Source organism: Mytilus edulis, chromosome 1, assembly GCF_963676685.1.
Source record: "Mytilus edulis chromosome 1, xbMytEdul2.2, whole genome shotgun sequence".
NCBI lineage: Eukaryota > Metazoa > Mollusca > Bivalvia > Mytilida > Mytilidae > Mytilus > Mytilus edulis.
The window spans coordinates 120,616,043-120,637,155 of record NC_092344.1 but is presented as its reverse complement, the minus strand read 5'-3'; the positions used below and the strand labels follow the sequence as shown (position 1 = coordinate 120,637,155).

At 31.4% G+C, this 21,113-nt stretch overlaps 1 protein-coding gene across 1 annotated transcript in view; it reads left to right on the top strand.

Annotated features, from left to right (window-relative positions):
- The first annotated feature begins 2,393 nt into the window (after positions 1-2,393).
- The window catches only part of LOC139503797 (rho-associated protein kinase 1-like), a 44,312-nt gene continuing 25,592 nt past the window's right edge, over positions 2,394-21,113 (top strand). The window contains exons 1-13 of the mRNA XM_071293728.1: positions 2,394-2,937; positions 5,288-5,369; positions 10,461-10,561; positions 11,259-11,318; positions 11,753-11,830; positions 13,905-14,080; positions 14,786-14,870; positions 15,124-15,268; positions 15,467-15,605; positions 16,488-16,579; positions 16,946-17,105; positions 19,058-19,091; positions 19,583-19,594. Coding sequence (XP_071149829.1) covers positions 2,842-2,937; positions 5,288-5,369; positions 10,461-10,561; positions 11,259-11,318; positions 11,753-11,830; positions 13,905-14,080; positions 14,786-14,870; positions 15,124-15,268; positions 15,467-15,605; positions 16,488-16,579; positions 16,946-17,105; positions 19,058-19,091; positions 19,583-19,594 — 1,260 coding nt within the window. The 5' untranslated portion in view covers positions 2,394-2,841. The remainder of the gene's footprint in view (positions 2,938-5,287; positions 5,370-10,460; positions 10,562-11,258; positions 11,319-11,752; positions 11,831-13,904; positions 14,081-14,785; positions 14,871-15,123; positions 15,269-15,466; positions 15,606-16,487; positions 16,580-16,945; positions 17,106-19,057; positions 19,092-19,582; positions 19,595-21,113) is intronic.

Below are 21,113 nucleotides of genomic sequence, written 5' to 3'. Positions count from 1 at the left end.
AGGTTTAAAATATCCAAAGAATATACAACAGATCTTACTGATATCCACTATATAGCAGTATATTCCGATGGTTCTATGCGGATGGCAGATAATATCAGATCAAAGTTACAACATGTCAGAGAATATGGGGAGAATAGAACTTAAGTTATAACAAGTCTAAACACTAGGATTTATGGAATGGCAAAAACTCGTTTGAATAACATTCTTTTTGCAACAGGTGTGACTCAACTCAAACTATTCAACACCATTGCCAGGGACAACTCGATCAAAGTGAGGAAACAGTAGCGCGTCTGGTGTACTAAATTATAATCCTGGTTTGTTCCAGTCTTTGATGGTTTGACAGAAAAAAGAAAATTTATAGCTGTCTTTATTGGACTGAATTTGTCTGTAGGATTCTTTATTGGTGGATCTTGTAGTAGACTGACTCTGTTGTAATACATTATGCGATGGAATGGCTCAGTATATTTTCATTTATTTTTACTAAAAAAAATAATAAACAACATTATCTGCAGAAGAAAGCCAGTGAAATTGTTAAAACTCTTTGATTATCGAATGTCATGTGTACACTAGTCTCTCGTCCTTAATAGTGAATGGAATATTGAATAGAATTGAATGTTTTTACTATTTTACCTTATATAGAAACTATAAACTAGAACTTTGGTTTAGATCATTTCACTATCAATAAAAACCTGAATGAACCTCAACTTAGACACATGAAGTTTTTAATTATTTGCTGTTAGTTTTCAACTAACTTTCCACTATGTCTTTACCCGACTTGCCAATGTTGGTCGTCCGTTTGGCTGTGCAGGATGTATAAATACGCAATTACGTCTGGTCAGAATAGGGACATTAAATCCGATGCCTAGTTGTAGAGAGAATGCAACTCTTTGAGGAGTTCGTAGTTGGTCTACTGAATGGCAAAATTCGGCGCCTATCCAATAATCCCTCATTTTCCACTGAATGCATGGCATTTTTTTTATTTCCAGACCTTCGTCCTGGACGACACCTATTACAGGTCCTAGCTCCAAGTTGTAGTTATTGTAAAATTGTTTTTTTGTCCTGAACTTGCATAGATATTTGACACTGGATGTTTAAAAATCAATCAATCAACTGGCTTCCAGTAATTTTGAGTACTCTTAGTCTCAGATCTGCGTGTAATGGCCAGCCCACAATTATTCAAATTCCTAAGCAGGTAGGGATTTTACAGTAGAGGATATAAAGAAATACGAATTTCTTGAAGTTTGTTAGGCATCGACTTTGTGTGTATGTGTTTGTGTGGCTAGAGTGAAGGTTTAAGATTCAAGATTGATGGTTGATGTCTAGCCAAAAGGATAGTTTTATTGTCTATAGTAAGATCAGTGTTCACATGCCTATTTTTTAATGAAGGATCGTCAATATGCACTATAAATTAAGTTTAAAGTATATATCAATCAGAACGGAATTAGATATGATAATACCAAACAAGGTGTACTGCTTAATTAAAGGGATAGTCCATACGCTGATCTACGCTGGGCAATGCATATTGTACATATTTTTTTTTATATTTCCAATTATACTGCGTTATTTAATTCACCAGTCTGATGTTATGGTACATAATTCATAATTCTTCGAACTTTTTATCTTGTATATTATAATTATCATGATTAAATAACTAGTAAATTTGATATTTTTCATTACATAAAATTTTACAGCTAAAACGCTGAAAACCGTTTTCCGTCGGGGGGCACCCCCCTGAACCCCTACCAGGGCTCTGCCCTGGACCTGCTGGGGGTCCTTGAGACCCAGACCCACTGCCGATTTGTGCCTACGGCAGTTGACTGAATACCTGGCTACGCCCCTGTAAGGTTTGCCATGTCATGGTGTCTAGCATCTCAGACACACTTGCTGGTGTTGTGATGTCTATTGCACACGTACCTTGCCGCTCATCTCTGTACTTTTTCTAGTGATTTTATATTTTCGTTTGTAAATGGATCCCATACAGTACAACAGTATTCTAACTTTGGTCTTATAGTGTTTGGTACGCTCTTTCTTTAAATGTTTGTGATTAGACTTTAAGGTTTCTTCTGATGAAACCTAAGGATTTCTAGTTGCTTTTGCTTTTGCTAGTTCTCTCCTAAACACAAACATGTGTTCTTGTCCTCGGACAGTCACAAAAATGCGACGGGGTGAAACACAGTTTTTTAATATAACAATTTTTCTCATTCCACATCGAACATTTTTATATATTCCCGCCAAAAAAACTTCTACCTTATTCTTATTATTTAATGTATATTTTCAGAATACTCCGTTATTTTATTCATATTCCTTAATGTGTGTTTTCAAAGTTTTACTTTATTACTTTCTGTTGAAATAGTGAATAAAAATCATTACAAAATTTCAGTAAAAAATAATCCGTTAAGAATGTGGTATCAAAAGGAGGCTGTAATCATGGAGGCTTGTGTCCCCTTTGACAGGTGATAGTGTGACAGCCTCTTACGTTGAATGCATACTAGACATACTGCTATATCGCACACAAGAAAGACACAATAGCTGTGATATTTTGCATTATTAAAATTCAAGACTTCTCACTGTCAATCTCATTAAAAGGACGGAAGTCATCCGAAATTGTTGACATTTTTTCGCTCGACGGGAGCTTGTCGGACAAGTTTCCATTAATCATTGGACATCTATAACATACTTTAAGCAAACGATGTATGAAAATATATAAAGAATCTGATATTAGTGTTAAACATTGACATTGTGCGTAAACGAAATGCTTGTGTATCAACAAAAATCATCGTAAACTTAGTGTAAACATTTACTTCCGGTCATTTTTAAATTGACATCAGTTACCGCTGAAGAATGGCTACACTTGACCCGGAATATAAGATAAGACTAAGTAAAGTGGAGGAGAGGCTGCGAAATCCAAACTCAGAGTTGAATATTAACAGCTTATTGGTATGTATTTATTTCAACATGAGCTAACATGATGTTTACAGAGTAGAGCTATAATCTTTGCATTACACCTTATTGCTATTTGTCCGCCGTAATACTGGACATCACACAGGTTCCCGTAAAATTTTGAGGTCATAATTCAAAATATCTGACGCCACAATGAGAAAGTGATTGTTGTATGACGTCAATAGTTTGAGCAGGACCGATTCTGGGGTCAGCCGGGATTATACACCTTATCGTTATTTGGAAATCTGTTTCGCTTGACCTGAGAATCTGTGCATGTTGAACTTTTGAGGTCATACAACAATTATTTTTCCATTGTAGCGTCAGATATTTTATATTGTGACGTTAAATTTTCTGAGAACCAGTGCAATGTCCAGTAATGAAAGACAAATAGCAATTAAAGTAGGTGTATTGTATGAAAGAAGCTCATTTATTTTAAATGAGATGGATTTTGATTGACACAATTTGAGCAAGAGTTCCCTTCTTAATGTCCTCATGTTTGAGGTCTATTTGAACAAATGTATTTATAAATCAGCCAAATTCAATTTGTAATACTGACAACTACAGCACTAACGTAAGGGTACCCAAATTGCACTGAGTACCCAAATTGCACCTATTTAGAAAAAATAGCAACGGAAATCTTGCAACATTTCCTAGAGACTAAACAATTTGCATTTTTTTTATTTGATACTATGCACGTCTTTTAACATAGGTAAACATATTTAGATATACACAAAACGTTCACAGTATTTATCAACAGATGGACTGTTTACTGAAAAAGCAAAATGTTCGAAAACGTCACTGGTCCGTACGACGTCATCAAAACGTCATCTTTTTAAAATTAGCAAAAACAATATATTATAAGCATCCATTTTGTAAAATATGAAGAGTAAGCATGGACTAATATCCAATTGTTCAAAATATTTGAAGAAATTAAACAAAAGCTCGGTTATTAGACTTTTGACGATGTGAATTTAAGCATGGATGCAATTTGGGTACTCCTCATTACAGAATCCTGGAGGTTGATTCAAACCCATTTTTTTATGGACTCAGTATGGATTAAAAATCAAATTAGTGTACCTATACAATGAAGAAGGATAGGGCTACAAAATAAACACCATATGGACATATTTTACTTGATCATAAAAAAATGTAGGTGAAAAAACTGTCAAAATAGGTGCAATTTGGGTACCGTCATGTTAGATGTTGAAAAAATTGAATTATTTACTTTCTTTAACATGTAGCCTTGTTTAACTCATCACTTCAATCTAGTCAGATTTTCTTATCATAATTGGTTTAAATGCTTATTTCAATTTGGTTTAGCTATATATAGTCAATTCAGAAAATGATTGCAGGTATTTTCAATTATAATCTTTCCTCTGTTATGACTTAAAATTGTCAACTGCTTTTTGTTTGTCATAAACAACAAGATGGTTACCTCAAGTGGAATAGCAATTTGAGTGTGCCCTTGGTTTTCGATAGGTCCTTGTTTCACTGTTTACAGTAATTAACTGTGTAACATTAGTTTTTACATTTTTCTTTCCAGGCCATGGTGATTTATTACCTTCTTCTTACACCCTTCCTAGTTTCTTTGTATTGGATTTATAAAAGCCAACAATTTTTGGTAAACAAGGTTATATCTTAAAGGTTATGATATTTGATCCATTTGTAAAAGAAATACAGAAGATACAAAAGGACAAGAAGTGAAAGGGAGTATTCTCCTAAATGCCTTCATAAAGAGACTGAATTACTTCCCTTGAGTAGTAGATAATGATGAGCAAGGCATTTTTGTTTGAGGTTTGAAAGTTCTTCACAATTATTGTCTGTAAGCATGGTAATTGAGCTGACTTTAAAAGGGTCTGTTTCCCAGAGGTTACAGCTGTTTTGAACTATTCTAATGAGAATTATTCTTTCCTGTTTGTGTTTTCTGCATAGCAAGATCATATTAAAATACAGTCTCAGAAATAAAGAGACAGCAAAGCAGAATTAATTAAAATTTCATACATGTAAATTTAAAAAAAAATTATATGCCACAGGAAATGTAAAGCAATACATTTGATATTTTGCAGGGATTTAATATTTTTTGAGGTTGCATGATTGTATAATAACCTCTATATAGCAATGAGCTCTTGATACAATTTTCAAGTCTATTTATGTTCAAGAGACAAAGTAAAGAAACAGAGGCATGTACAAAATTACCCCATACCCTGTAAAACAGATTATTTTGGTTAGCCATACATGTTATATGTATAACAATCTTACAGACACTAATGATGTTTTATTGTACATATTTCAGCAATAAGAATGTTACAGGCACTTATGATGTATTAATATATTTTATAAATTTCAGGATGGCTTGGCAGCACTTGTGGCAGATCTGGACTATCCAGCAATTAGAAGAAACAAATGTGCAGATCAGTTCTTACATAGGTGTAAGTGATATAATAATATACATGTACACATCACTTGGTTTTCACATGTTGACAAAAGAATTTTTATGTTTTTATCATTCCAGGTATTTAAATTTGTAATATAAATCTACCAATTGAAAAGTTATATGATATATAAATGTTGTCAATGCATCTTTGTATAGTTCTGTTGTAATTGTACATTATGTAATCCTTTCATTTAGTTAATAGTAGTGATGTGGATAGTTTTACAGTTATAATAGTATTTTTGTATGACAAGTCAATATTTTTTGGGAAACTTTGACCAGACAAAGTTGAATTGTCAATAAGTAATTAAGATTTTATGTAGAGACTCAGATGAGATATTTTGATCAAGTTAATGGAATTCATGCACAGATCAAGTTCCATTTCTAAACTATATCAGGAAGTTGAAGAATAATGTATTTTTTTAAAAATGAATTGAAAGTGAATCAGAAACAAGAATGAAAGTTCTTGCTAAGGCCTTACAAGGAGGTATTAATTCACTAGTTTTAAAAGAAATTTAAAAAAAATGTTTTATCAGTTTCAAAAAGGTATAAACTACAAGGTATTGACTTTTGGAAGTAAATTTGTCCATTAGACATGGTTGCCTATTGTATTGACCTGAAGAATATAGTTGACCTTTATTGTTTGAGCAGATATTTTACATACAAGACGAAAATATAGAATTTCATGTTTCTTGTTACCTGACTTTCAATTCACCACCATTTCTATTGTCAACCCTAAAAAAAAAAGGTCATTTCTGACCTTTTAAAATTTGAATTAAAAAAAGAAGGATGTGCTTTGCTGATATTACTTATGACATAAAAAAGAGAACTTCTGGTAAGCAGTAACAAAACACTGTTCTAAACCTTTTTGTGAATTGTTTATTTCCAAAGATAGTCATCAAGTCTAAAAAGAATCTAGAAAAATTGTTATTCAATATTTACATGAAAAGAAGTTTTGAGTAAAAGAAGTAATTCACCAAACTATTCTCATAACCCATTACTACATTGTACTACATGTACTTAAAAATTACTATATAAGCATTCTGTCTTCTCATAATTATGCCCCACCTACGATAGTAGAGGGGCATTATGTTTTCTGGTCTGTGCGTCCGTTCGTCTGTCCCGCTCCAGGTTAAAGTTTTTGGTCAAGGTAGTTTTTGATGAAGTTGAAGTCCAATCGACTTCAAACTTAGTACACATGTTCCCTATGATATGATCTTTCTAATTTTAATGCCAAATTAGAGTTTTTATCCCAATTTTACGGTCCACTGAACATGGAAAATGATAGTGAGAGTGGGGCATTCGTGTACTGAGGACACATTCTTGTTTTGTTATTTAAACTGATGTTACAATTCTCTTGCACAAAAAAATTATTTGAAAGTTTCATGAGGTCAAGTTACAATTTCTTAGGAATCTGTGACCAAAAAATACATGTATATGCACTAAATCATGGTACTGAATGAAAGTTAGCCTGAAAAGGTGTCAGAGTGTCAAAGCTACTTTTATGATACAAAACCATTGCTATATCTAGATCTATACATGTATATATTGCGATCTCGGACATGTAGAGACTGAGAAACATTTTCTGATGGTGTGCCCTTTATATGCAGATATACGATATGATTTATTTTGTGAATGTAATTATTTAATTGAGAATTTTGAAACAATGCATATGGACGATAAGTTTATATTTACAATGAGATCCGAGCAAATTCAGAAATGTCTATGTAAAATTTTGCAGAAATGTTTTATGAGAAGGAAATTATTTACATTTGATTGAAGAAGTACATTTTTATTTTGATAGCCTAGTTTTTGTCAAAGTTTTAAACATTAAGCATATTTGTTTTTCTCAAATCTTTAAAATAAGGTATTTTTATTTATTGAGATTAAAGGGAAAATTCACGATTTTTTACTTATGGTTTAAATATGTTCATTATGACATAATATATATATTCACAAAGTTTTATCGCTATATGTGCAGTAATAAAGGAGAAATTCAATAATTAATGAAAAAATATCAACTACTTCCTGTAGGTCGTGACGTTTTCTCCTGATTTTTGCATGCCGGGATTTAAAATACAATCATTAAAAGTCTTGGTTTTTAATCATATTTTAACGTAATCGTAAGCGCGCCGATGACGTATGCTTTATCTAATAACCATCCGATAATAAGAAGATAAAACGCACAGACGTTCACTTGTACTCATTCGTGAGATAAATTATCTATGTTAAACGTATATATTCGAATTTTTTTTGTAGACAACACAAAAATTTATAAATTTATTTTTAATAAATGCATTTTCGGACTGATAAGGTGAACAAATTAAAGTACAATAATCTGTAAAGACAATATGTTGGTGTACTATTATTGACCTTTTACTATCTCTGCTATGGCTAGGTTTATACGATGTGTGTATTCACGGTTCTGTGGCAATACTCGTAGATGGCTTGTTGAAAGGTAAATTGTTATTTGCACTTCGGTATTTAACCACGCCTCTAGGGCACACCTTGCCAGGTGTGACTGTCTATTCGGATCAGTGGTAGCATTTAATACACACATTAAAAATACATATTCAAGTTGGTGACAAATAAAAATTGGTCGCCGTGGAATTATTTAATTATATTTGGTGCTATTATTTATTTGAATTCAAATAAGTTAATTTACTAAGAAATACACAATTTTCGGTTAAAGACGGGAAACTTAATTCATATGTAAGAATGAAATGATATACAAGTCTTGTCCTTGATTTATGTCTCATAAAAAAGGGGGACTTAGAAATTAGAAATAGCTTTACTAAATCATTTTTATTTGTCTTTATTAGGCGAAAAAATGTACGAGAACACTTACATTTAGACTTTTGAAAGCCATGTATTAATTAATATATGAAACTATCTGAAGATAACTCTACCGAAGCGGAATATAATATGTACGAATAAAGAAAAAAATATTTTTGTAATGGAATCGAAAAATTACGAATAGATATTCTTTTCAAGTGTGATAAACGTCAACCAAATTTATTCATAATTGGGAACGTCCTTATTAAAATCTGAGACAACTATAATAATCGTCGTCTCCCAACGTATATATATACTTAAATAACTATTTGATCAACGATGTTTAAAATTAAAAGACAACGAATTTAATGTTATCTTTCCCTATTTTTGAATGTTATTATAAGTCTGTTCAACTTGCAAGAATACCCCTAAAGCGGACAAATATCCGACAAGCAGTTTATTCTTTAAATTGCTGTCATTGAATATCAAGAAAGAAAATAAATCCCGAAATTGATACTCAATAGTTTTCCTAGAAAATATTCACATTCCTTGGGGATTATTAGTGTACGTCCAGTTGCATATATTTTACATGAATGTTGGAACAATTGTGATGATGACGAATTTCGTCCTTTATTCGAGAACAATTTAATTGATATATAAATCTGTGAGTTTACTATGTTCTTAACTTCGATGAACCAAAGCAAGTTATAAATTGACCTGTATTTAAATCAAATTGTTTCTTTTTTTTCTTCTTCTTCTTTTGGTATACAATAGTCTATCGAATTCGTTGATTACATACTGTTGGCATACGTGGACTAGTCTATTTACAAAACTTTTACCACAATTTACACAAAATGTATGTTTCTTTCTTATGTTCAATGTATACATGTATACATATTTTAAATAGCGCTACTGACTATAGTTCCGTAACTTTCTACCAGGCGTATGTATACACGAATCGCCGACAAGTGCGCACATTTTTTTAGATCAATAATTCTGGTATGTTCCAATCTGTCCTAAACTATTGACAACGAGTATATATTACATTTTCCCAAATTAACCCTTGGAAAAATATGTAAATAGATTTGTATTTCTTCAATTATTTTTTTTTGTATTATTTTTTTTTTTATAAATAATATTCTTTACACCAGAAATGTTATTTATAAACAAGCGTATGAGTTCAGTAATGACTAGTATATTATATCACTTTCGGACACGCAAGACAAAAATGTATATTATACATGCACCTGATAGTTCAAATGGAAGTTATAAGTAACGGTCGTGTACACTGATCAATACCTACAGAAGTGAAACGATGCATGAACTTGCAAGCCCGCCGGACAGGAAATCGATTGAATACCTGGACGTGTCACCTTACACCCCTTCCAATACCTTTGGGAGTAATACCTTTAGCCATGCTGGTGATCAGATGAGGGAAGATCCGAATTTATTTAAATAAAGTTTATTACTTGAAAGAATTATGAACGAATTAGATTTTCGAAAACAATTTCCACGGAACACTTATTTATCATTTTATGATTTGAACTTTGACTTTTTAACTAATTACAATATTATCAGTTTAAAAATAACAGACTATATGGTTATTTAAAAATATAAGACCATTTTCCGTATCAAGTTAGTCAGTCAGATAAAACAACCGTACGATTGACAAGATATCGACACGCAATTACGACTACATCGTTTACTGTAGTTTTGTTCCTTTGTGGTTTATTGACATATCGTGATTTTTCATCGGAGAAGGTGACAAGATGGCGGAGAGTAGAGAACTGATACTCAAAATTTGAAATCGATGGTGATCTCCTATTTAGCGGAATAAAACTTTAATATCTATAAATTTGAGCATTTTTATACAGAATGGACATAATATCAATTTTTGATTTTTTTGCGAAGTTTCCCTTTAATATTTTTATTATATTTATTTCTATTTTAGAAGATAATTGATAATTTTTTAATAAGAACTCTTATAGTGTTTTTCATATAATTAGTACTATCATTTTATATTTTTACAAATAGTTTTTTTTGAAAGCGATTTTGAAAAAGTAATTTATTAGATTTTTAACTCTAGAAATATTTTATACAAATTTAACATGCAGTTTATTGTAAATATGTGCATGTATGTTTTTAAAGTGTCTCATAAGTCAAATGTTTGGCTGGGCATTGATTGAATTTTAAAGATGTTACTTAATTTACTTGTATATATGTCCTGTATCAATCGATGTGTGACACTCAAATAAAATATTTATTTATTTATTTATTTATTTATACATGAAATACTTTTTCCTGATGTTTACAGATAACAAGCCTGTAGAATTTGTGAACAGTTGTCGTATGCAACATAAAGACTTTGAAGTTGTAAAAGTAATTGGTCGAGGAGCTTTTGGAGAAGTCCAACTGGTATGTACTGTGTAATTCATTGATAATTAAATCTTGATATGACATTTGATCTCATAGAATTTTATTTAATTGTTTCTACGTAATACATATTAAAACAACCAAAAAATAAAAGAACAGACCACACAAATGAATAACTCAAAGTCCAGATAACCTTACTTGGAACAAGTTCAAAATATAGTGTGATTAAACCAGTTGAAAAATGCAAAAAAAAAAGTGCAGCTACCAACATTGTGACTACTTATTTGAACAAAGAAATAACAAACAAATCATTATTTAGACCACAAGGGTAAACTGTGGTTGCTGCTTCTACAGGTATGTACACCTGTTGGAGGTGTAATGTAGATTAAGAAAACAAAAAAATCAGAAACTGTACTCTTTCACAGGTGTGAAGTATTATTTTGAAACCTACTGAAATCAGTAAAAAAAAAAATAGTCCAGTAAGTGTTTAAAATTGATACATCATAATTTGTCACTAAAAGCATTTCATGCACAGGCAAAAGTTCAGTAAAATTAATTTTGTACATTGGCTATTTTAGCTTAGTGTATGGATGGCATTTACTCAATGAGTAATAACTTAATGGTATTTAAATGTAGAAAAGATGAACTAGTTTAACTTGTTTTACTTTTAAAAATTTGGATAAGTTGAGAAATATTTGTTGTTTATCATTTTGAAATGAAATTCTTTCTTTTTTCATAGGTACGACATAGATCTACAAGAAAAGTATATGCTTTAAAGTTACTGAGTAAATTTGAAATGGTAAGATAAACACAAGTATTCTTTTGATGAAATATTGTTAATGTGAACTTGTTTAGGAACATTTTCTTTCATATGTCCTTGATCTGAGTTACTTAGTCTTGAGAGGTCAATATTTTGAATAGATATGGTTAATACTTCGCTTTGTATTGAGATAAACATGTGAACAGTTGTTATTGTACTTTCTCATATGACTACAATAACGTAATTAATGAATTGATGTTACAAAGGTAACCTTAGTAACAGTCTGTGAAAGAATAGTGGCAAATCCTTGACAGTCAGTAACTTGTACTGATCAGAATTAATTCAAGTCTCTCAATCTGGTAAAACAAGGAATTTATTCCACCAATTGAACTAATCAAACAGAAAGTACATGACACCATTCCTTCAAACCAATAAATTTGTTCTTTGTTATTTAATTATATTTGTCTTTACAGATTAAAAGGTCTGACTCTGCCTTTTTCTGGGAGGAAAGAGAAATAATGGCCAATGCTAACAGTAAATGGATAGTACAGGTAAATTATTCTCAAAGTTTGGCTCAAACCTTTGATATAGAAATAAGGAAGTAAAAAATGTGTTGACTTATTTTACAAAGGAGTGGGTCCGGTAAGGGTTGATTTTGGCCTCAGATTTCAGGTTCAACGGACGAAAGATTTGGGACACTTTTTAAACACTTAATATGATTCAATTAATTTATGTGGAAGATTTTAACTGCTTAAGTCATTAAAAACGCTTCGATTCAAGCTCAAATATGAAAAATCTATCAAATATGTCAAAAATATCACTTTTTAGATGTTTTTTGTCAAAAATGAAAGTGTTCCTCCTTAACCTTTATATATGTTATGTATTATCATCAAATAAACTTACATTTCAATATTAAGAATGAACACAAATGCAGCCACTTTTATTTTAGACGGAAACCGTCTAAAATTTAACTAAAATGCTAAAATTGTGAAGATTTCAGTAATTTAGCATGACTTAATGATGCAAGTACCCAATATATGTGCATTGTATTGTCAAAAACAGCCAATATTTATGTAGCAGAAGCATTCTACTTTCAGATAAATAACTAAAAGTTTACAATTTAACAATTTTGTAAAACTGCTATATTTTGGGGCCAAAAAGGGGTCTTACTGAACCTTCTTCTTTATTGCTATTATTATACGACCGCAAAAATCTTTTGCGTTCGTATAATGGTATAATGTCGTCGTCTGTGTCGATGTCCGGATAATAACTTTAGTTTAAGTGAATGGATCTCTATGAAAATTTATAAAAGGGTTTAATACCTCAAATGGAAAGTTGGGATTGGTTTTGGGGATGATAGTCCCTACTGTTTTGGAATAAGGACCGAAAAGGGGCCCAAAACAAGCATTTTTCTACTTTCAGGAAATCAACTTGTGTATAAGCATTTCAATTGCTCTGAAATTGTACCATCAATGTATATTAAATACCACAGGTATAAGGTTTGGATTGATTTTGGGGGTTATGGTTCGAAATGTGTAGGAATTTGGGGCTAAAAAGGGGGCAAAAATAAGCATTTTTTTAGTTTCAGTCAATGACTTGTGTTTGAGTGTATAAATCTCTCTGAAATTATACCCCAAATTTCCATACTACAAAGGGATGACTATGGGGTGGGTGGGAAGGGGGTATGGTTCAAATCATCAAGCAACTAGGGACAAAAAAGGGGAAAAACGTTTTTTTCTGGTTAAAGAACAATTTAGAAAATTTAAAAGCAGTGATGGGGAGGAAATCCAATTAAAATTTAAAGAACACTGTTATATATATGTTTGATTACTTGATTACCTCTCTTACACTGCTTCAAAATTATGCATAAAGAAATGATGATTGGCTTGAGATGTGTAGCTGTAAATTTATTTTTAGAAGTTTCTGCTTATTAATATTAATTTTAACCATGACTGTATGTCATTTTATATTATAATATTTTATGATGTAATTAAATGAGTAGTTATTGTTGCAAACTCCATTTCGAAATGTTGATTGAGATTATTCTTTTAATAAGGAAACAGGGGAGGTAAGAATAAGGTAAAATAAGTAAACTGTGAAAAAAAATGTGATTGGGGGGGGGGGGGGGGGGTCGGTAGGGGTGTCAGAAATTAAAAGAATTTTTCTACCAATTTTGTTTTTTAAGGGGATTAACATTCAACAGCATAGTGTATTGCTCAATAGCAAAAAAATAAATTTTTAAGTTCATAAGACCACATTCATTCTGTGTTAGAAACCTATGATGTGTCAACTCTCTGATCACAATCCAAATTCAGAGCTGTATCAAGCTTGAATGTTGTTTCCATACTTGCCCCAACCGTTCAGGGTTTGACCACTGTGGTAGTATAAAGCTGCGCCCTGCGGAGCATCTGGTCATTCAAATTTGTTTTTTGTCTTGCTATATTTCAGCTTTTATGTAAGATGTAAATTGTTAATTTTATTTCACAGCCAGGAATCATTTGTTGTTTATTGAAAATTAAAATTTGGTCTGAAAGACTATCTCTTACCAAAAAGCCTATCATTTTTATCTTCAGGACTAAACTTTTTACAAGTGAACTAGACTATTGTAAATTTATTTATTTCTAGCTACATTATGCTTTCCAAGATTCTAAGTATTTATATATGGTGATGGACTATATGCCTGGTGGAGACTTGGTCAATCTTATGAGTAATTACGACGTCCCTGAGAAATGGGCCAAATTCTACTGTGCTGAAGTAGTACTAGCTTTAGATGCTATACATTCTATGGGATTTGTACATAGGTAAGTCAAATTTAAATAAGATGTTTGCAACAATAGGATAAAGACTAATCTTTGCAAAGCTTGAAATTCAAAGCACTAATCTTAATTCTAATTCGGCACTATACAAAACACTTGGCGTTTTGTTTAGGTCTAGTATTGCAAAGGTTAAAATTCTTTTAAATTTGAATAAAAAATGTATTGTAATTAGGAACAAATTGAACAAATATTGATACTTCTTTGCTTATATCTTTGACTATGTGTAAACATTATTTTATTTATTACAATGGTTGCAATGAAATACATGGAATTCAAATTAATCAAATATTGATACTTCTTTGCTTATATCTTTGACTATGTGTTAACATTATTTTATTTATTACAATGGTTGCAATGAAATACATGGAATTCCCACTGACAAGCAAATGAAATAGGATAATTTGACTTGTGAAGGAAATCCTGTGATTTTACTCATCAATAGGTGTCAAAAGTCATTCAAACAAAGTGAAAACATGAAAAAAAGACGTAATTCCTTGCATTTCATACTTTATTTCCATTAAAGGTAAATGTGCTAAAAAGTTTAGATAATCCAAGAAAACAAATATTGATAAAATTTCATCATTCAATTTGCCTATTAGATTAGTGTACAATGTAAGACATTCTAGAAATTAGTTATGTTAATGCTGGTTTCTAATTTCCAAACAAATGAAATAATTTTGCCTGTTTCAGGGATGTAAAACCAGACAACATGTTAATTGATCAAGCTGGACATTTAAAGTTAGCTGATTTTGGTACTTGTATGAGAATGGATAAGGTAAGGGGCTCTCATTAATAAAACTGTATAAACTTTATCTTATAGAAAGAAGACGTCTATTTTTATGATTAATCAGTAAGACACAATATACTTGTTTAAAGAAAATTGAAGTTGTTAATCACTAACATTAGTACACACATCTTAAGAAATCATATATTTTGTGGCCAAAACATTTTTGGTTAAGCATGAAAGCATATCACTTCTTAACTCTAGAATCTGAAGAGTCTAATGTTGAATTATGTCATTAAAACAGGATGGAATGGTGAGGGCTGATACTGCTGTAGGAACACCAGATTATATATCCCCTGAAGTTCTCCAATCACAAGGCAGACCAGGGCACTATGGCAGAGAATGTGATTGGTGGTCTGTTGGAGTCTTTCTGTATGAAATGTTGGTTGGTAAGTAGACAAATCTAATTCAATTTATTTCGGATAACTTTGATATTATATGCCTCGTGCTTATGTAGGGCATCAAATGTGTTCTATGTACACATTCACTATATGTATAATAGATAGTATCAAGTGATTAATTGAAATACAATCTTTGGTTGTAACATGTTGTCAACAAATACATTAACAGATATTATTCTTTTTCAGGTGATACTCCATTTTATGCTGAATCGCTAGTGGGAACATACAGTAAAATTATGGACCATAAAAACTCACTTACTTTTCCATCAGAAATAGAAATGAGTCATGATGCAAAAGATTTAATCTGTGCTTTTTTAATGGATAGGTAGGATTTTTACTTGAAATTTTTTATGTATGTGTATACAGACGCGGAAAAGGGGGGTTCTGGGGGGTTGGAAACCCCCTTTTTTTTTGGACGATCAATGCATTTGAATGGGGACATGTAGTTGAAACCCCCCCCACCCCCCACCCCCCCAAAGGTTAGGAACACCCCCCTTTTTTTAAATGGCTGGATCCTTCCCTGTGTATATGTGAATTTAATTGTTTATGTGTATCTTTTACTCCTATAGATTCGTTTATTTTGAAAGGTAGTGATTTTCATGGATTTTGGAAAATTACCTTTTCATTGATATGTGATTTCATTTTCATTTTCTGCATACAACTTAAAAGAAAAATTCGAATCCACAGGGTTAAATATAAAATGGAATATTACTGTAGGTGCATGTGGTTAAAGCTCAAATTTTATACACATCTTTTACTACTAAATATTTAGACAACAGGCTACAATAAGTTTAGTTAAGTTTAAACACATTTTATTGTTAAAAATGACAAATGGATCAAACACAAGTTTTGCAACTTTCTTTGATATTGTATGCCTTTATAGGGGGTCTCATTGGGGGGTTTTGATCCTGGATCCTGCTTACTGTTTGTCAGATTCCTGTATCCTACTTACACTATTAATGTAAGCAATTCTCACTTTTTTGTAATTTCCTGTGTCCTGCTAGACCTCATTTCCCATTTTCACAGCACTATAATTTGATTTTCACTTGTCATGCTTAGACCCCAACGAGACCCACTTTATATCTGAGGGTTCCTTAATAATGTCTTCTCCAAGTGCCCTTCCTATGTGCATTGCAGTTATGTGATTATAACAATAGTCTGTTTATAAAAGTATCAATCTGTAAAGTATCATGAATCTGTATTGTAGAACTGAAAGACTGGGTAGAAATGGAGTAGAAGAAATAAAAGCCCATAGATTTTTCAAAAATGATCAGTGGAACTGGCAAAGTATACGAGATGGTAAGATATAAATATCTAAAGAAAAAATAGTATGAAAGTAGATGGAGGTTGATTCATTATTTGTCTGTTTGATAAGATGTCAGTTTTAGTTATTTGTTGTTTGTTACTTTTTCTGATCGTTGCAGATGGAAGTTAAGTTATGGGATGTCTGGAGATATATGAGACACAAAATTCAATTATAAATAGTTAAAAAGGCAAGACATTTCAGCATGTTCACTCTAATTTTCAATAAATGAATGGATTTGGCTTTGAGCAAAAGTGATTTATGCAAATAACTGAATTATGCAATTAAACGTAATATGATTTAGTGGAGTTGACTGCATTAGTAATTTAAAATGTATACTTTAGATCTTTGTTTTATTACAGCTGTACCACCAGTTGTACCAGAACTTAGTAGTGATATAGATACTAGTAACTTTGAAGACATAGATAAAGATGATGGACCAGAGGGTTCGTTTGAAATACCCAAAGCTTTCGCTGGAAATCACCTACCGTTTATAGGATTTACTTATAATAGAGATTACCAGTAAGTTATTACCTCCCTTTTATAGTATTGATTACCAGTAAGTAATTATCTCCCTTTTATAGGATTAATTTACAATAGAGATTACCAGTAAGTTATTACCTCCCTTTTATAGTATTGATTACCAGTAAGTAATTATCTCCCTTTTATAGGATTAATTTACAATAGAGATTACCAGTAACTTATTATCTCCAGGGACTAAACTTAACAGTCGCCCATCGCAACTAGATTTTTGGCTAGGCGAATATATTTAATCATCCTGATCGCCCAGCTGGCGACTGTAAAATATTTTGGAGTGAAACCCATTTCTACCCTTTCCCCGCCATATCAACAAAAACTGTTCCCTAAAGGAAACCTGCTAGTCTTATTAAAGCGTGATAGTAAAATAGAGAGGATTTCTGAAAACTAGTAGGTTCATTTTAATAACCCAAACCAAGTCGGACAACTATGTTATCAATACAAAGTCACGATATGGCATATACCTCCTTCTCTCAGCACATAATCTTAACTCCTGTTAAATCATCTACGATTATTTCATTATTATTTAGTGTTTTCTTCCAAACTGTTTAATAAGTATCGCAATAGGGATGCCTTCCAGTTAACCTGGGAGTCATTACAAGCCTGTATTAGATGGCAACTTGTCCCTGAATTGCTATTTACAAAATATTTAATGAAAAATGAAACACAAAATCTAGTAAATAGATATCCTGATATCTAGTTGGATATCCAATCTTTAAATAAATAAAAACTTATTGAATAGTATATTTTGATTAACACTATTAGAGGATGGCTTGGATTTGAAAGAGCATTTAATGATCAAAGAAACAGCCATATTGTCTAAAGGTCAACAGGAAGTTGAAATTGAACTTTATGAAGGGAGACAATTTTGGTAGGAAATAACCTAAAATGAGTATTGTCAAATTTTAGGATATATTTCTGGTGGCAATAATTCAAATACTATAAAAGTACCACACACAACTTTTTCAAGACTCAAAACCTACATGTAGGATTACACAATATGGCTTTATTAGTATATAGAATGTACACCTAAGCTTTATTTTATTAGTATAACAATTGGTTGGGCTCCTAAAATTTCAACTGGGCCCCTGAAAAAAATATTTTAGAGGCCCCTGGAGGAAAACAGTTAAGTTTAGTCCCTGATCTCCCTTTTATAGAATTGATTACCAGTAAGTTATGACCTCCTTTTTATAGTATTTATTTACAATAGAGATTACCAGTAAGTTATGACCTCCCTTTTATAGTATTTACTTACAATAGAGATTACCAGTAAGTCATTACCTCCCTTTTATAGTATTTACTTACAGTAGAGATTACCAGTAAGTTATTACCTCCCTTTTATAGTATTTACTTACAGTAGAGATTACCAGTAAGTTATTACCTCCCTTTTATAGTATTTACTTACAATAGAGATTACCAGTAAATAATTACCTCCCTGCTCTTGTTGTTAACTTTTACAAATGTCCAATGATCCAGCCCTCCTACCAAGATGGCCAACATTGCTAAAAATAGAGCATAGGGGAAAAATGAAGTTTTCAGCCTATATTTCTGAAACTAAAGCATTTAAAGCAAACCTGACATTGGGGAAAAATGTTTACAGGTTAAAGAGTCATTTGCCCTGAAATTTTCAGACAACCTGTTGTTGGGTTGCTACCCCTGAAATAGTAATTTTATAGAAATTTTGCAGTTTTTGGTTATTATCTTTAAGGTTATTATAGTATCTAATAATATCTTATAATCTTTAGTATCTAATGATATCTAATAATCTTTAGTATCTAATAATATATAGTATCTAATACTATTAATTATGATTTTAACCTTATTTTACATTATTTCAAAAACAACAGTAAATACAAGTGAGTGGCACAGGCTCTTGAGAGCCTCTAGTTTGTCCAGACACCAATGTTTCATAACTAATGATTTGAATTGTTTTACAGATTTTCAATGGACAGTTCAGGTGGTGGTGGAAAGGTATGTATAAAACAACCATTTATTTAAAGGTTCAGTGTAGGTTCATATTTCTTAAAACTTGATACTATATATTACCAGGGCAAAGAAACAAGTAGATATTATAATTATTGTAAAAGGTAATCAATACCTCAAATCTTTACAATGGGCAGGTTCTTGTAGTTATAACTTCATATGAATATTGTGATAACAAATGACTGAGAACATAGAATTTTACATCACAATTGATTTTCATTAGAAAGGGATTCTTTCAGTATATTCCTTCAATGTACTGGTATGTACTCTTTTGTTTTAATGCATAGTTGTGTTGCCTCATGTTTAATTCATGGATATAACATTTGATCTGAATCTTCCAGGATGAGCACTTTTATTTAGATATTGGCTTTCCATGAATTAAACTTGTCATTGTTTTGTGGTCTCATTGATTCATACTCCCAGTCTGGGTTTTTTTTACAACAAAATAATATAATATCTATGTTTTCTTTCATTTTCAGTCCACCATGGATGTAAGTATAGTTAATATTATGCTCTTGAATGTATTTTTTTAAATTTGATTCTCCAGCATATATTTAAAAGACAGTGTGACCTTTTTATCAAATTCCTTTGAATGTATTTATAAAGTATATGGTACGAAATTGCATATCACCATTTTGCACACAGCATGAAATATGAAAAACCCAGCTTTAATGAATTTAGTTTTGCATGCAATTTTACAAGATTAATTTGTTTTGGTGGTCAGTTGAAAAGCAATGAATGGATTTGAAAACCAACCTGGATCTGACCTTGTTATATGACCTTGTTATGTAATATTTTAGTCAATGTCTTCTGGGGTGAGTATATTGTCATACATTGGTTGTGTGATCTAGACAGTAGCTACTCAGTTAAAGTGTAGATGTTTCCTCTTTATATTAATGTCTAAACAGATATGCTCATTGGCAAAATGCCTCGACCTGGTCCATATTTTCCTGGTAATTACTAAAGGATTTATTTTCCTATGGTGTTGGATTTAAGGAACTGTACATATTTTGGCATCCTAGAAGGTCCTGAAGACTGCAGCGTTAATTACAAGGACTGAAGATAAATGTTTGAACAGGTTACTTGATGAAAGAAAAAAAATAATGAATTAAATCACATCTCATTTCAGTTTTGTAAGTGTTGATTTTTGCTTTGATCAGTACTGAATGACATTACCAAAGGAAATATGGACTAGGTTGGGGCATACTCATAAAAAATAATTTATCCAACTAAAATCAGTGATTCAGTTATTAAATTAAAGCATTTGCATGATTTCAATTTACCATATAATTAATGTATTTAAGACCATGTTGACTATTAACACTACATGCATGTAAATTTCTTATACTATTGGTTCACAATCACTGAGCTGTTCAATTGATCATTTACATGAAAATGTGGTTCTAACTAAATGTGGACTATTGCAGGTTTTAGATTACAATGATTACAATAATTTATTTTATGACAATGAAATAATAAAATTATATCTTTGCATTTGACATTATTAAGCAAATAGCTTTTATTTCCATTTAAGCCTTTCACTCTTTCACCTTTGTAGCCTCAAACACATGTGGTTTTTTATTGGTTGTCCAATTATAGGTTTTCTATTCTTTTCAAAATTTAGCTGATAGATCTTTGAAGTTGCAAGTTATGTAAAATATACTGCCATTTAAGTTGAGTCTCAACAAAGCAATTAGTGACCAGACATTAAACATTGTTTTATAACAGAAATAGGGTTGAATTAATTGTTTTTTTTTCTAATGGGTGACTGCACATTACTCTACAACAGCAGCATGACAATAATATTATATTTCTGGGAGACTATTTTATGACAATATCAAAAGTGACAAGTAGTTACAATTGTCTGAATTTCAGGATTATCTGCCCTTTGTGGTTTATTTGTTCATGGTATATTCCTTCATATTTTAGTCATATATTCCTTGATAATATAATACAATCTATATTCCTGTTACCTTATAACCCACCTGTAGATAGTTTTATAGACTTCTT